Source organism: Portunus trituberculatus, chromosome 47, assembly GCF_017591435.1.
Source record: "Portunus trituberculatus isolate SZX2019 chromosome 47, ASM1759143v1, whole genome shotgun sequence".
In the NCBI taxonomy this organism is placed as follows: domain Eukaryota; kingdom Metazoa; phylum Arthropoda; class Malacostraca; order Decapoda; family Portunidae; genus Portunus; species Portunus trituberculatus.
Window position 1 is genome coordinate 943,762 of NC_059301.1, and position 17,500 is coordinate 961,261.

Consider the following 17,500-nt stretch of genomic DNA (forward strand, 5'->3'; position numbering starts at 1 on the left):
CAAATACTTTTCCTTGCTGAAGAATTAAGGATAAGCTTTATACGAGTAACATTTAATTCGTTTGTTTTGGTGGCGTTCTAAAGTTAACCATGTTGATCTTTATGTTCTCCTGAAACATGTAAGCAACCTTTTAACTAAGTCTTTGTCATTTAGATTTGGTTTCATAGCTACTAAAGTTAAGAATACATTGGCAGCTCAATCCAAGACAAAGGTTTTGAAACATTCTAAAGATATTATTTCTGTAGCATTCCTTTGGTTTTGAATCTTTGTATATTATCTATATGTTATCACGAATTGCACAACTATTCATGCATATAAGTAGTGCAATTGAGAAAGCATTTAATATTTTATAAACTTCAGTGATGAAAATATAAAACTGTATGTGTGTCAGACTTGTTTGTACCGGATGACTACCACTCTCCTTATGCTGTCAGAATAACTCACCATATTGTCCCTTTTTTTTTTTCTCTCGCATTTTATTTCCTTATATCACGTTAGTTTTTTTCAGTAATACTTTGTACCATCACATCACATTGTACCATCATAGATACAGGCGCAGGCGTGTGATATACGTCCTTATCTCGCTCAAAACTTCATAGAATTCTTCTGTCATTCTTCCTTCCCTAGTGTGTCGCGTAATCTTTCACAGCCCTCCGCACCTTTTCACGCCCCAAGCCACCTCTACAGGCCGCCGCCGTCAGGAAGGTCTCACCCGCCTCAGAGAGGATATTGGCTCCAAGGGTTGCTTACTTTGCCAGATTTTTCTCTTCTCGTCTCTACTCTCTCTCTCTCTCTCTCTCTCTCTCTCTCTCTCCAATGTAATGTATTTATCTATTCTATTTTTCATTCTTCGTCCTTTCATCATGTTTTGTTTCCTTCCTTTCCTTGTTCTTTTGTCTCTTTTCGCTTTATTTTCTTGTTTGTTTTCTTGGTTTTCTTCTTTTCACTGTAGTGTTGCTTCTGTTTATTCTATTGTAACGTCTTTTCCATTCTTTAATCTTTTTTCTTCGTTCATTAGGTTTAATCTATATTTATTTTATTTCTCTTTGTCATTTTTTAAGTCATTGTCATCATTAAAATCGCTAGTGTCTTCTTTTTTCCGTCACCACTTTCATTTATCTATTTATCTCTTTATCTAACTTTCTAGCAATCTGCCTGCCAGTCTATCTATCTATCTATCTATCTATCTATCTATCTATCTATCTAACTGTTTTCTGTCTTATCCTGTGTATTACATAATATTTCTTCTTTTCTCCTTTTCTTTTTGCTTTTTTTTGTCCTTATGTTGTTGTTCGTCTTTTCCTCCTCTCCTTCAGAAGAGGTTACAGAGGACTGGAATGGAAAAAAAAAGTAACACATTGACTATTACCTGTGGAGAGAAAAGAAAAGTACTGGAAACATGAAAAAACAACTGCATCTGTTTAATCAACGTGTGTGTGTGTGTGTGTGTGTGTGTGTGTGTGTGTGTGTGTGTGTGTGTGTGTGTGTGTGTGTGTGTGTGTGTGTGTGTCTGTGTGTTTGCAGCAAAAGAGAGTTACATAGAGTTAGTACATAAAAATATGGGCCACAATAAACTTTGCAGTCAACACGAGATGGCATGTCTTAGGACTATTTAAGTGAAAGTATAAGATCTCTACCCACTCTTCCAAATGAGCTGTGCAGGAAACAGTTCAGAAATTAATACCTTACGGGACTGAATAGATAAAAGAAGAATGTGTGGAATATATAATATAAAAAGAAGGCAAGAGAAACACGACTAAGATATTTTGGATACGTGAAAAGGAGAGAAGAGGATGAACCAGTGAAGAAGGCAATGATGGCGGAGGTTAAGGGAAAAAGTCTTGGGAGACAAAGAATAAGATGAAGAGACGTAACAAGGAGTGACATGAACAACCTGGGAGTTCAAGAAGATGATGCAATGGATAGAAACAGATGGAGAAGGATAACTTGAGCGAGGGATCCTGCAATACAGTGGCAGTAAGATCGCATGAAGAAGGAGTTGAAGAACTATAAAATTTCGAAATATATTTTACAGGAAAAAAAATAAGACAGATGAGAAAGATTTAGGAGTCATAGTTAGCTCCGATCTCGGTACAAGGAAACAATGTATTGAGGCCAGGAATAAGGCGAATAGAGTATTGGGATTCATTTTTAGAAGTGTTAAAAGCAGGAGTCCCGAAGTAATACTGAAATTATACTTGGCGCTGGTCAGGCCACATCTTGACTATGTGGTACAATTTTGCTCCCCACATTTTAGGAAGGATATAGCTCTGTTGGAGTCAGTGCAAAGGAGGATGACTAAAAAGATACAGGGAATGAGGGGATATTCCCTATGAAGAGAGACTGAAAAAACTCGATCTGCATTCCTTAGAGAGACGTATACGAGTATTAAGAGGAGACCTATTTAAGTGGTATAAAGGTTTTAACAGAGGGGACATGAATGTAGTTCTTATGATCAATATCGGGGACAGAACCAGAAATAATGGGTTTAAATTTCAAAAATTCTGGTTTAGGAAAGAAATGGGAAGAGACTGGTTTTCAAACAGAGTGTTTGATAAGTGGAACGGTCTCAGTGGTCATGTAGTCAGAGCCGAGTCAATAGGGAGCTTTAAAAGAAGGTTAGATAAGTTCATGGATGGGGATAATAGATGGAATTAGGTAGCTTAAACACACAGTTCATGTGAGTTAAAGAATTTCCCAACAACGCGCGTAATTTGAATAGTAATGGTAAAATACTTACAGCAGGCCGTATTATCAATGATCTTGCTGATTTTAAACAGCTTTTAATATTCTTTGTTTTAATAAAAGCAAAATTCTTTAAGGTGTTTTTCGTATGAATTTGTCCTAATCTAACTATATATATATATCAAGTTAAAAGCATTCTTAAACGCAATATTACAAAAAGGGGACGAACCAGGGAGTTTTGTAAAACGAGGTCGTATCTTCAGATTTGTATTCAAAAGATCTCCCGATTAATCTAACAATTTTATATGATTTTCTTTATGAGTTCTGAATAATGTTGGCTTGGTTTAAGGTTACTTGATATTGTTAATCATAAATCAATTTCTCTGTCTAGAATTTCAAGTAGGCTATCATTTCATAATATACTATGCTTTTTCTTTTCGATACCATGTATGAAGAACGTTTAATTTATGTGCATTAAAACTCATTTGTCAGTTTTGCCCTTACTCTGACAACTTGTCTAAATTATTCTGCATTTCTTTTATTCTTTATTTGTCACTACAGTATTTTTTATGTTAGCGTTGACAGCAAACTTCGATATTATAATGCTAACACTCATCTGTGTCGTCCAAATGAACAAGAAACAGAACAGATCATAAAACTTGTCCATGTGGCACTTGTGATAATCTGAGAGATAGGTAGAAAGAAAGATATATATATATATATATATATATATATATATATATATATATATATATATATATATATATATATATATATATATATATATATATATATATATATATATATATATATATATATATATATATATATATATATATATATATATATATATATATATATATATATATATATATATATATATATATATATATATATATATATATATATATATAGAGAGAGAGAGAGAGAGAGAGAGAGAGAGAGAGAGAGAGAGAGAGAGAGAGAGAGGCACGCATAAAAAGAAAACTTAGAAAAAAGGGAAATAAGGAAACACACACACACACACACACACACACACACACACACACACACACACACACACACACACACACACACACACACACACACACACCGCGTAGTGTAGTGGTTAGCACGCTCAACTCACAATCGAGAGGAGTCCGGGTTCGGGACCCGTAGCCGGCGAGGCAAATGGGCAAGCTTCTTAATGTGTGGCCCCTGTTCACCTAGCAGTAAATAGGTACGGGATGTAACTCGAGGGGTTGTGGCCTTGCTTTCCCGGTGTGTGGAGTGTGTTGTGGTCTCAGTCCTACCCGAAGATCGGTCTATGAGCCCTGAGCTCGCTCTGTAATAGGGAAGACTGGGTGGGTGACCAGGAGGCGAGCGTGGTAAAATTACACACACACACACACACACACACACACACACACACACACACACACACACACACACACACACACACACACACACACACACACACAGAATAAAAACAGCAAATGAAATATAATAAATAACTAGTGAAGGGAAAAACTTGTTGTCAGGAAACCGCAAAAATCTTCCAGCTTGGTGGGGACACAAATACTCCCCAAAGTCGAAATATTCACCAGTACTTGGTCTGCCACAAATTAAACATATTTGTGGTGCTTTCTATAACCGCATTTCCAGCTGGTGGTGGCGATGCTTGTTGTTGTGGTGATGGTGGTAGTGGTGGTGGTGGTGGTGGTGGTGGTGGTGGTCGTGGTGGCGGTGGTGGTAGTGGGGATTGGAGAGCTAACCAATTTAATATCATATGTATGGTTTTATTATGAATATTTCTTTTAATTTATTTATGTCTGATCTTTTCATACGTTACTCTGTGATTTTACTTGACTCTCTCTCTCTCTCTCTCTCTCTCTCTCTCTCTCTCTCTCTCTCTCTCTCTCTCTCTACTGTTCCGGTCTCAATTACATTTTCTTTCAGGTTTACTTCTATTTAGATATTTCATTACTTCATTATTATTGTTTGTCGTGTTTCTTTTTTAATTTTCATTAAGCTTTTCTGTTCATGCGTATGTGGTTATGTCATGCAATTACTTTCCTTTCTTTTCTTTTCTTTCTTAATTATTTTTTTCCTATTTTTGTCGTCGTCGTGTACCTTGTTCTTATTTAATCATCATCATCATCACCATCATCATCATCATCATCATCATCATCATCATTATCACCATCATCATCATCATCATCATCATCATCATCATCATCATCATTGTTTTCTTCTTTGGCCAAGACTTGATTTGCATACTGTGTTTATATTGTTCAAAGTTTTATTCTCTTACTCCAGAGAAAGTTTTCCTGGGAAATAAAATTAGTTTTCGTTTCCACCCTCTCTCTCTCTCTCTCTCTCTCTCTCTCTCTCTCTCTCTCTCTCTCTCTCTCTCTCTCTCTATATATATATATATATATATATATATATATATATATATATATATATATATATATATATATATATATATATATATATATATATATATATATATATATATATATATATATATATATATATATATATATATATCGGGATTTTAGAAAATGTAATAATTCAGGAAGCCGTCTTTTTCAATTACATAAAATTTCATATTCTTTTGACGTTTCATTTTGAAGTTTCCGGTAAAAATACGAAATCCATTTGGGAGATGTTTATTTCAGTGGTATTTTGATACAAAAATGTTTCTTTTTAAAAGTAGCTTAGTAAATACCAGTGGTTGATAACTATATAAATGTAAATGGTGTATAAAAAGCGTTTCAAGAGTTTGCAGTTAGAATACTGGTAATGTACTTTACATCATGTAATTATTTCTTAAAGTGTACGACAATTATATATATATATATATATATATATATATATATATATATATATATATATATATATATATATATATATATATATATATATATATATATATATATATATATATATATATATATATATATATATATATATATATATATATTGTTACGACCCTCAGATATTAATATATTGTAATGTATTTTAGGTTAAAACGTATAGCGTCCTGCCAGCATTGTTTTCGTTGTGTATTATTGTAATGCTCTCAGGACGACCTATTTAAATATGTATTATTTATCCATTTATTATTTCTTTATATATTATGTTCGTATTTCATGATTAGTGTGTATGTATTACTATACTTATATCCTGTTGTGGAAGCGGCTGCTTGTCGGATATTTTAGAGTGTCGTGACGTCATCTTTGTTGTCACTTTGTTTGAGAGAGAAGCAACGTGCCGGGACCAATCAAATTACTTTAGTATAGCGCCCTCTGGGAGGCTAGGAGTGTTTAGCCAATGGGTGCTCAGATTACACAATGTGACGTAACGCTTTCCCCTCGAGACAAAGGCGTGGGGAACTGACGCGAAGAGCAGACCACACTGGGATGCCTTGGGCTAGCACCTGTTCCCCTCGTTTCTTTGTTTGGCTGAGTATTTTATCTTATATTCCTGATTAGCTAGGGTTCTGTTTCTCTTTGGCACTTATATAGTCACTGTGAGTAGTGATGTGAGAATATTTTGGTGTTTTGGGTGTTAACTTTATATATTTGGTGGATTCATCTCTGTGCCAGCGTATGGGACGCAATCGGCCATTTTGTGTTGCCAAGAGTAATTTTGGGTGCTATTTTGTTTATATACTACCTAGCAATCTTAATATTGTTGGTGATTTACTTATTATTGTGTGTACCAGACAGAGGGGAGGGCAAGTGTGTGGTGTAATTATTTACTTATTACCTCTAATTAGGGTTGTCCTTATTTACTTATTATTTATTTATATTTTGGTCTCATAATACTTTTTTCACCTCTGAGCAGCTTAATTATTATATTTCCTTGTGTTGAGTTATTTCTTTTGTGTATGTGGTTGTGAGCCGCAGGAGTGCTGACGCCCAGTGGGTGACTTGTAATTTCGGTTTCCAGCAGTTCATGTTTATACTTATTTCCTGAATTATTATATGTTTTTGTGGTGTTATATTTTTGTGATTGCCTTTATATTATTTACTTGGATGTGATTATCATAACTCTAACATTCTACGGGCCTTAATTTTAATTTTGATTGTAATTAAGTTAACTTTGCTAATTTTTGTGAAATGAATTATGTTAAGGATTTAAATTCCTTTTCTTAATCTTTCTTTATTATTATTTTTAGTTCTCTTACACTTTTGAGTTTCCCTTGCGTTAAGAACTGTTGTAGCGAATCCTAGTCACTCTTCACTTCTTATGTTAATATTTTTTGTTCTTTATTAAGAGTGATTTAACCTAATCAGTGACAGGTGCCCAGTCATTGTGGGTACTTAGTCAGGCCACTCAGGGTCGCAACAATATATATATATATATATATATATATATATATATATATATATATATATATATATATATATATATATATATATATATATATATTTATATTTGTACAATAAATGTGTTGAAAATTATGTATCTCATCGTTCCCTTGATAGCTGCACCACACACTCGAGGGTGATATCCAAGAGTGCTATTCAGAGCTCCAGTGTCGCCTATCTATAGTTTCCTCGAGCTTTAGTGAGTAGTTGAGTATGTTGATATGTCGCGATCACACTTGTGAGTAGATTATTGGGGAGTGTGTGGACGTTCAGTGCAGTCATGAAAGGTCATTCATGAGAGAGAGAGAGAGAGAGAGAGAGAGAGAGAGAGAGAGAGAGAGAGAGAGAGATAATTACTTGGGTACCGCCTAATTTGTCTGGCATCAACGGGGACCAGACACCCATAGGAGAGATCGAGAGGCTGGGAGTGGTTTTCTTTGCAAAAACTTTCTGATACTTGAAATGAACTGCTGGTTTTGGTATATATAAAAAACGCAGCCGTTATACTTTCGCTATCTCCACTGTGCCTTGTATACCTGCTGATGAATGTGATTGGTGAAACTAAAGTAGTGATAATGATAAACACTACAAAAAGCACTGCTCTCTCTCTTTCTCTCTCTCTCTCTCTCTCTCTCTCTCTGTACCTGCCTTGGATGGTGGATGTTTAGCAATTACTTGTTCTAGTGGGTGTGTTCCTGAAATAGAAATACTGAAATGCACACTCCATCTTTTAATACCCAATCACCGTGGCTTCTTGGTGGCCGGTACGGTAAAGCACGCTCTTGTTTGTCAGGTAAAGGAAGGTAAGCGTCTTTCCTCTCCCGACCCTCAGTAATGCCTTAATGAACCGTGTGTCCTTGTGTGCTGGTGCGTTAGAGAGATGCACACTAAATCTCCTTATCATTATTTTCATTATGGTGTTAATGTTGGTTATTATTTTTTTTCTTTTTCATTCCTTCCTTTCTTATGTCCTTTCTTGTTTTCCTGTGTTTCAGTTTTTCCTTTCTTTTTTTTCTGCCATCTGGTTATCTATCTATCTATCTATCTATCTATCTATTTGTCCATCTACATATATTTTTTCTTTCTTTCTCCTCTCTCTTTTTTATCTAAACTATATTACAGAGGCTTAAAGCAACACGTCTTTTGTATTGTTATCTCTCTCTCTCTCTCTCTCTCTCTCTCTCTCTCTCTCTCTCTCTCTCTCTCTCTCTCTCTCTCTCTCTCTCTCTCTCTCTCTCTCTCTCTCTCTCTCTCTCTCTCTCTCGGGAGTTCAGTGATGAGTGGCCATGTTTTCATGATTTTTCTAGCACTATTTATTGGTCTTTCATCTTTTTATATCCTGCATGAGTTTGCTCTCGGGAATTAGGTATGGCAGTTGTACAGTGATAAATAATATTTCAGTGAGACCTTTGCAATAGCTTTGTATGCTTATGAAAGTTTTCGTTTCAGGGGAGTCTGGCTCAAATATTATTGTTATCATTTTTCTAATATAAATGTTTGCATTGCATTTGTCAGTGATTTTTTGTTTTTTACAGTTGATAAAAAAGGAAGTGATCTTTTTAATCACAAACTTGAATTTCATTTGGATAAAGATGTTTAAATAAGAGAGTGGAGTGAAGAAAGATTATTTAAAACGTAAAGGAAGTGCCTACCAACTTATAATGGGATGTGTTTAGTACATTGTAATCATATGAGAGTGTAATGTTACCTGCTCACACAGATGCCACTCACGGAGATGCCTTGGAGCACTGTAATGTTTTACGGTAGTGGTTTAGGTGGTGTTTTGACGTGTTTGTTTTTGTATTATCTTAGAGAGAGAGAGAGAGAGAGAGAGAGAGAGAGAGAGAGAGAGAGAGAGAGAGAGAGAGAGAGAGAGAGAGAGAGAGAGAGAGAGAGAGAGAGAGAGAGAGAGACTGGGGTGGAGGGAGAGATTGGACTGTTGGGTAGGTAAGCAGGCAGACAGTCAAGCAAAAAAAAAAAAAAACAGTCGGGCAGGGAGGGGAGCAAGGCGGTAAGAATGCAGACAGGCTAACAGGCGGGCAAACTGGGGGATGGACAGTCAGAAAAGAAAACAGGCAGGTAGACATGTAAGCAGCCATGTAATTTACCAGGTAGGCAGGGTGGGAAGCAGAAAATAGGCAAGGAGTCTAATTTGAAGTGGACAACCGGGTAAACAATATTAGTAGATAGACAAGCAAGCATACAGGCATACATACATACAGGTGAGTATGCGAAAACAGGGACAAACTAGTTTTAAATGGCGGCAAAAACTGTTATACTTCATTTTAAAGAATATATTTGTACTATTTTCCTTTTGTAAAACACTTTAATAAATGGTTTACCGTGCCCGGCAGCGAGTACTTAACCAAAAGTCCAAGTGAATTAGTCAGTGGGATATTAATATAGCATAATGTTTGCATAATAGGAACGTACACCTCTTCCGTTACTCGTGTATTTTTTCAACAATTTCTGTATATGAGGGAAATACATATGTAGTGACTTATATGTATGCTTTTCCTCATGGCTTCATATTTACGGTATGCCATTTATCTGTTACAATACGTAGTTGTCATTGATTTCCTAAAACCACTAAATATAAAAGAAGACAAACCTACTCACCCATGTTCGTAAATATTGTTCCACTCGAACTGTTATAACTGACACATGCACGCAGCAATAATACAAATAGATGCGCCATAACAAAACAACAGAGATTGCGATGCTTATTCACACAGAACGTTGCAGTGAACACGTGAGGCAGAGATAAACAACCAGGCAGACATAGATAGACAGACAAACATTCAAACTGATTTAAGACACCTAGTAATATGTATTTGTTATAAACAATTCTGAGTGACCATTAATTTCCCATTCATTTCTATGCATTTATTCATTAATTCACATTAATTTCCATTTATTCAAGTGTTTCAGTGTAGAGACGTGATGATAGCGCGTGTGTGGGTAAAGGCAGCGGTGGTGGCGATCCCTTCATCTCAGAGCGTGACAGGAAGTGGAGGCGAGGGAGACCAGCAGTGACTAACTGTAAAGCGCTCTGTGTCCCGCCTCCTCTCTGCGACCCTCTCCTTGATTGCCTTCATCCATCAATCACAATATGACTTGTGCTCCTCCTCTTAAGCCTCACTTAACAACCACCTTCATATTCTACACACACACCTTAATGAACTTTCCTTTCTGGTTCCAGTTCAAGGTTTTCCAAGATCAATTGATTTGCTCATCTTTTCGAACTAATGCTAACGTCACTAATCCGCTCGTGGCTTAGCAGTATATTCTTTAGACTGTCGGCTTTTCTCTCTTCCTGGTAGGCACAGCAATTTTACCGAGTGAGTCAATGACGTGGTGGACTGTTAGCGACGAGGGTCAGGCGAGGCATGGCAGGATTTCATCGGCAGCAGTTCTCTTGACTAGGAGCCTTATGTAGGGTGATCTAAGCTAAGTCGTACTGGATGGTTTTCAATATTTGTGCTACTCAAGATAAAATTAGAATGTTCCTTTTCAGCGATCTGGCTTACTTATTTGAATTTCGTTTAGTGAAAACGGGTAAGAGAGTATTTTCCTTGGGAGAGAGAGAGAGAGAGAGAGAGAGAGAGAGAGAGAGAGAGAGAGAGAGAGAGAGAGAGAGAGAGAGAGAGAGGTTCTTTAGATTGAAAGATTTAAAGTAGAGTGAAATGCCTTCTTTATTTCTCATTGGGACTCTTAAATTACATTACATATGCTAGAAAGAAATCACTTACTCTGTAGAAGACAGGATGTGGTGAGGAATGGTGAGTGATGGTTGTTTCGTTGCATTGTTTCATCCGAGGTCTTATACCATTGTCAATCGTGTGGTTTGAAGAGTTACGTTTTTTCGAGTTTCAACTTTTATCAGAGTCAACCACACGCTGCTTGCCTGCTGCATGGTAGTCTGTCCTCAGCTACTGTCCAGGTTAGTAAGCACACTGAAGAATTTGATATATTGGTGGGGGTGACGTTGTTAAAGATGTTGTACATTACTGTTTTCTCTGGTAATACATGCTATTGTTTGTATTTGTTTCTAGATATGGGTTTCTTTGTTGAATAAATCTTACGTTAAGGCAAGGTTGACTTTTACTACACAGGATATCGAAAAGGATCACCAGCTGTTTCCATATTTTTATTTGAAGATATATGAAAGATAATAGAGTGTCAGGAACGAAAAGACAAATTAAGTATTGCAAAATGAAACACGTAAGATATCAAAGTACCTTTCTATTTTATTTATTAAGAGACTTTGCTGGGATGGCTTGGGATGAGGGGAGGTTACGGAGTCCTGTTGTGGAGTGAAGCTGTAAATACTGGTGATGTAGAACTGAAAGAAGAATTGTTTCACAGTAGTCAAATTAACAATATTCAGTAACACTCATTTATAAACTCAATAAAATTCTACTCTTTTCGTTCTACTAAGTTAAGATAAACAGAACCACAAAGTAGAAGTGCACCGAATACTTTGAAATAATAGTGCAGTTGGTTCCCCTTCCTTGAAGTAAGTTGAAGGTTGTTAATCTATACTATTTTATAAGGATTTTTCAACCAATATATATATATATATATATATATATATATATATATATATATATATATATATATATATATATATATATATATATATATATATATATATATATATATATATATATATATATATATATATATATATATATATATATATACAGTATACCTCCCAAAGCTATCTTTAATGTGTGGTGCTAATTGTGGCGTAGTGAACAATATGAAACCTGCTACCTGATCTCGTGTCGCGTCGGAAAGGTTGGTATGCGTGGCTTGTAAAGCTCATAGTATTATGCTACTCTATTTGGTGGTGTACAGGGCTGCCAGTTCTCTCTATTGCAATCACCAACGTATTTGTCTCTCTTATTTCTTAAAGATATTTTAGGGAGCTACTGTACAATATCCACTAAGAGAAAAAGACAGCCACCCAATAAAACACCTTTCCCTCCATCCTCTCAACTCTGGCCACTACCCTGCCATCTCCCCTTCATCCTCTCAGCTCCGGCCATGTCCAGCACCCACAGATTGACAGATTGCTTGAAAGGCGGGGAGAAAAAAAGCATAAAAGAAATAAAACAGTTAATTGTAGTAGGCGTTCCTTTTGTTCTTCCATCTATAGCTTAGAGCCTCATGTAGTGATAGTAGTCTCCTGAGTATACTAAAGAGGATCCCATTTATAAATAATATGGTAAAGCTGACGGACACAGACAAGCAGCTTTTCTCGGATACTTTCTGTGTGTGTGTGTGTGTGTGTGTGTGTGTGTGTGTGTGTGTGTGTGTGTAATTCACCTCCTCGGTCGCCTGCTGGTCATCCAGCCAGTTTTCCCCATTACGGAGCGAGCTCAGAGCTCATAGACCGATCTTCGGGTAGGACTGAGACCACATCAACACACAACACACACCGGGAAAGCGAGGCCACAACCCCTCGAGTTACATCCCGTACCTATTTACTGCTAGGTGAACAGGGGCTACACATTAAGAAACTTGCCCATTTACCTCGCCGCTTACCGGGACTCGAACCCGGCCCTCTCGATTGTGAGTGTGCTAACCACTACACTACGCGGTGTGTGTGTGTGTGTGTGTGTGTGTGTGTGTGTGTGTGTGTGTGTGTGTGTGTGTGTGTGTGTGTGTGTGTGCGTGTGCGTGTGCGTGTTTTCTTTTTTTTTGTGTGTGTGTGTATTTACGGTAGCCTGCTTGTCACCTAGCCAACCTTCCCTATACGGAGCGAGCTCAGAGCTCATAGACATAGACCGATCTTTGGGTAGGACTGAGACCACACCACACTATACACACCGGGAAAGCGAGGTCACAGTCCCTCGAATTACATCCCGTTCCTACTTGGTACTTGGTGAACAGTGGCTACACATAAAGAGGCTAACCGATTTGCCTTGCAGCGCCCGGAACTCAAACCTGGGCCATTTCGTTATTTTTATATTTATATTTATTTATTTATTTATTTATTATTTTTTTTCATTTATTTATTTATTTTTTTTTTTTTTTTTTTGTGTGTGTGTGCGAGGGTGTCATCGTGCGTGTTGGTGGCACCTTCATTAACAACTAAAGGCTCACTGTCAAAGTATTACAGAGAAAGATCCAACATAGGAGAGGTCACAAAGTATGATGGGGACGACTCTCAAGACCACAGATTATCTGGAAAATTTTATTCTGTATAGGTACTAATAATATTGAAGAGAGAGAGAGAGAGAGAGAGAGAGAGAGAGAGAGAGAGAGAGAGAGAGAGAGAGAGAGAGAGAGAGAGATGAAGATGAAATAATAGATCAATGAATACGATTACGAGGATTGAATTCATTAAAGATCGAAAAGAAGGCCAGGAGAGGGAAGGCACTCACACAAGCCACCATGAAAAGGGAGTACTGGAGACTGATATTATACTCTCTGAAAGCAGACGCATCTTATTTTTCACTATAACTGTTTGTTTTTAGTATCATAGCAGGTGCAGGTTTCATTGTAAGCCTTAACATTCAAGGCATTTGATAGTGATTCTTATGCAGAGATGATCTAAAAGAGAGAGAGAGAGAGAGAGAGAGAGAGAGAGAGAGAGAGAGAGAGAGAGAGAGAGAGAGAGAGAGAGAGAGAGAGAGAGAGAGAGAGAGAGAGAGAGAGAGAGAGAGAGAGAGAGATGTACATGGAAAATATATTTGCATAAAAAAGTTGATAAGTCTCCTAAATATTCAGATGGCTCGCGAGTCTCAAGTGTGAGTAGCGAATAAAAAGACTCTTCAGCTTGGTGTTCATTAGCATGGCTTCATTAGACGTGTGATTACTCGTGTTCAGACGACGGGAGATTGAATTACGTGTCGTAAATGCTTTTAATGAGGATATTTATTTATATGTTTGCTTATTAGTCGGTCTTTAGATATGAGAGAGAGAGAGAGAGAGAGAGAGAGAGAGAGAGAGAGAGAGAGAGAGAGAGAGAGAGAGAGAGAGAGAGAGAGAGAGAGAGAGAGAGAGAGAGAGAGAGAGAGAGAGAGAGAGAGAGAGAGAGAGAGAATATTAGTAATTGATCAGCCGAATAACATCTGCAAATTTTTCTTTTATAATGTAAAGCTTTTAAGAATATCAAAGCGCTCATTAACCTGCACTCTTTTCAATTACATGTTTTCATATGATTTGTTTTTGCTTTGAAACGAAACGTAAGAGCAATGATGATAGAATCTAAGCAGATGCTATCGTGTTTGTTGTTTTGCTGTTAATATTATTTTATTACTGTGAACGTATAGTGTCGTAATAGCAAAGGCATCGTAGAAAACACTAACATATGGAGCTTCATCATTTCGTTTCTTGGAAAAGAGAATAATAAATCGTGTAAGTCTTGGCGTGGTAGGAAAGTCGACCTCCTATGGGACCTTATCAAGAGAATATATGAAAGAAGCAGGCGAGTGTGTCCTGGGAGATTGTCTGACACTAGTTTGGTAAGCGTTGTGTCTCAAAAATTTTGTTAATAACCGTATAAGAATATTGTTGACAGACATTGTTGTGAGGCATTTGTATTTATTTAAGCGCAAGAGCTGAAATATGTAGACATTTATGCTAGGCAGGTCTATTGAAAGGAATCACTAAACGTTTTTATTTATTCAGACCTCTCATAGTTAGCAGCGCCAGACATGACAGAGTGCCGATCTCACACTTCACGCTTATATGCAGAAGCAACAGCAATTCCTCTATAGTATTTGTTGTCTCAAGAGCCTTTTTTGTTATTTACGTTGTTATTGTCGTTGTTATTGTTGATATTGTTTTTGTTGTTGATGATTCTGTTATTGTTTTTGTTGTTTCTGTTGTTATGTATGTTGTTATCAAAACCACAAACGGATGGAGATGGTTGTGTTATGTTAGTGAACAATAATAGAGAAGGAAGACTATACGAATCAGTCAGGCCGCCTTTGGTGAGATACTAGTAAAAGAATTGTTATGTTTTTTGCTGTGATTTTTTTGTTTGTTTGTTGTTTGACTGAAGTTGGTAATTAAAATTTTCTAAATATACATTTGCCGTTATTCTTAGTTTTGTATCACTGACTACTGGAAAGTTTTAGGTTTATTATTTTTGCTTAGATCTTTTCTCTTATCTTTATTGAGCTTGCTATATAATAAACGGTGTATGTGTGCTTAACCCCTTCGGAACCATGTTGTGTTTCCATATTTATTCTGCTTACTATTTGTGGATTTTATATATCTTTAGGAACTCATGTGGGGGGAGGATTTAAGTAGTGAAACTCCAGCCATTTGTCTTTTTACCTCTATAGACCCTTCCTAATGTAAATAAAAACTTCTTATCATACTCAAAACACATGACAAAAATATGTCCCAGTACTGAAGGGGTTAGTTTTTGTGTATGTAATGCTCAGCTATTTACAAGCGTGGACAGTTGTGTATATTTAGCATTTTCAGTGTTTTAAGAGTTGTCTATTTTCAGTGTTGTTTTCCGTGTGGTGTTGTGTCCACGCTTCGAAGAATTTGACACTTTATATTTATGACTTTTCGTGTTTTTCTGCAGTATTTACTCTATTTTTGTTCATGTGTTTGTTGTATCTAATATGTAGTAAATGATTTCGAGTAGTTTTTATTATCGTGCTTTATTTTTATCTTTTTAAAATAGTCAACCTACATCACTTTTTTTATGTGTATATTTTTATATTATCAGAAAAGGATGGGCTGGTGGTGCCAAGATGAACCACTCCCAACATATCTACTCGTAGGAGGAGAGTGAGTACCTGCTTCATTACATGTGGCCTCTATTTCTAGTATTCACTGTTAGACTTTTTTTCATAATAACCGAAACCTGTCACTGTTGCCTGGCTTTTGTGTGTGTGTGTGTGCTTCCCTTGAATCTGTGAAGGAAGGAATACATGTACACTCATGGCATTATCGTATCAGTGGTATTATTCATTGAAAGATTAGTTTAAACCTTTTCACTAAAACATTATTGTATCCCACATTTTTCTGTGTGTCTATATTTGAGTTAAATGATTTGTGAAAATGCCCTTTGAATACTAAGAGAATATCTTATGTAGAAAACTAAATTTTACATTCCAGTCTTAATATTCCTATTCTAGTGTAGATAAATGTAAAGAAGGATACGAAACCTGGTATTTTGTACAATGTCATCATCTCATTGGTTTAAACATGAGTGAATAAAGGAAAGATATAAGATTGTTGAACCCTTTCCAGAATAACAGGAATATATACTTTATTTTTGTAGGTAACAATGGCACCAAACGTTATCTGTGTAGTTTTCATTGTTCGCTAGCTGGTTTAATTCACAAGTTGGTCTTGCTTATCCCGCCGAACTGTTGTTCTTGTGGAAGCCCTATTGAAAAATATATATATACTGATGTTCATGCCTACATACCTCATAATATAAACGTTTGGCTATTTATCTATGTGTCTGATTGAAAATGACATAAAAATATGCAAATATATTTTCCTAATGGTGCAAAGTATGGATAATGCTCCACTCAAAAAGCGCAGAGCAAATATCACTGAGTAGCATTTAAAAAAACAAAACGATTTTCTGAGTCTGTGCCGAAATAACCTGGCCAACATTACCGAAACCGAATTTTCGTAACTGAATCACAACAAGCGCGGCCCGGATCCTGTTGGAGTCACCAAATATACTTCAGACGCTATGCCAGTGTATACGTGTGCAGTTGCAGACTGCAAATCGACTTCGCGCAAGCGAGATAGAGACGTGAAAGGCTGGAGTGTCTTTCCCAGGAAAAAAGATGCAGCACGGAGACGACTTTGGGAAACAAGGTGTAAGCGCGGGCCGACCTGGAAGGCATCCAAGTTCCACGCAGTTTGCTCAAAACATTTTATAAACTGGAATAAGGGACCATCACCATCCCATCCTGATCCTGAGTTATTTGAATACAGCGACTGGAAGCGAGTGGCGATGGCTCTTAACACGCTAGATTTGTTTACTTTTCGATAGAACAATCTCGGTGCATGGTAGACAATATCCTCTATACTGTTAATTTCTTAAGACTATTAATTGTTGTGATTTTCTGTATGAATGTAATTCATATTAAATTTTATGGAAAGAAAAAGGCATTGAAACTAAGCTTTTCCCATTAATGATCTTTCTATTTTTTGTCCCAGAAATGGAGATGGTAAAGAAGAGCGTTCTACATATATATATATATATATATATATATATATATATATATATATATATATATATATATATATATATATATATATATATATATATATATATATATATATATATATATATATATATATATATATATATATATATATATATATATATATATATATATATATATATATATATATATATATATATATATATATATATATATATATATATATATATATATATATATATATATATATATATATATATATATATATATATATATATATATATA

At 36.0% G+C, this 17,500-nt stretch overlaps 1 protein-coding gene across 1 annotated transcript in view; it reads left to right on the top strand.

Moving 5' to 3' along the window:
• The window catches only part of LOC123520852 (integumentary mucin C.1-like), a 173,401-nt gene that overhangs the window by 50,339 nt on the left and 105,562 nt on the right, over positions 1–17,500 (top strand). Inside the window, exon 2 of the mRNA XM_045283490.1 lies at positions 15,751–15,812. Coding sequence (XP_045139425.1) covers positions 15,757–15,812 — 56 coding nt within the window. The 5' untranslated portion in view covers positions 15,751–15,756. The remainder of the gene's footprint in view (positions 1–15,750; positions 15,813–17,500) is intronic.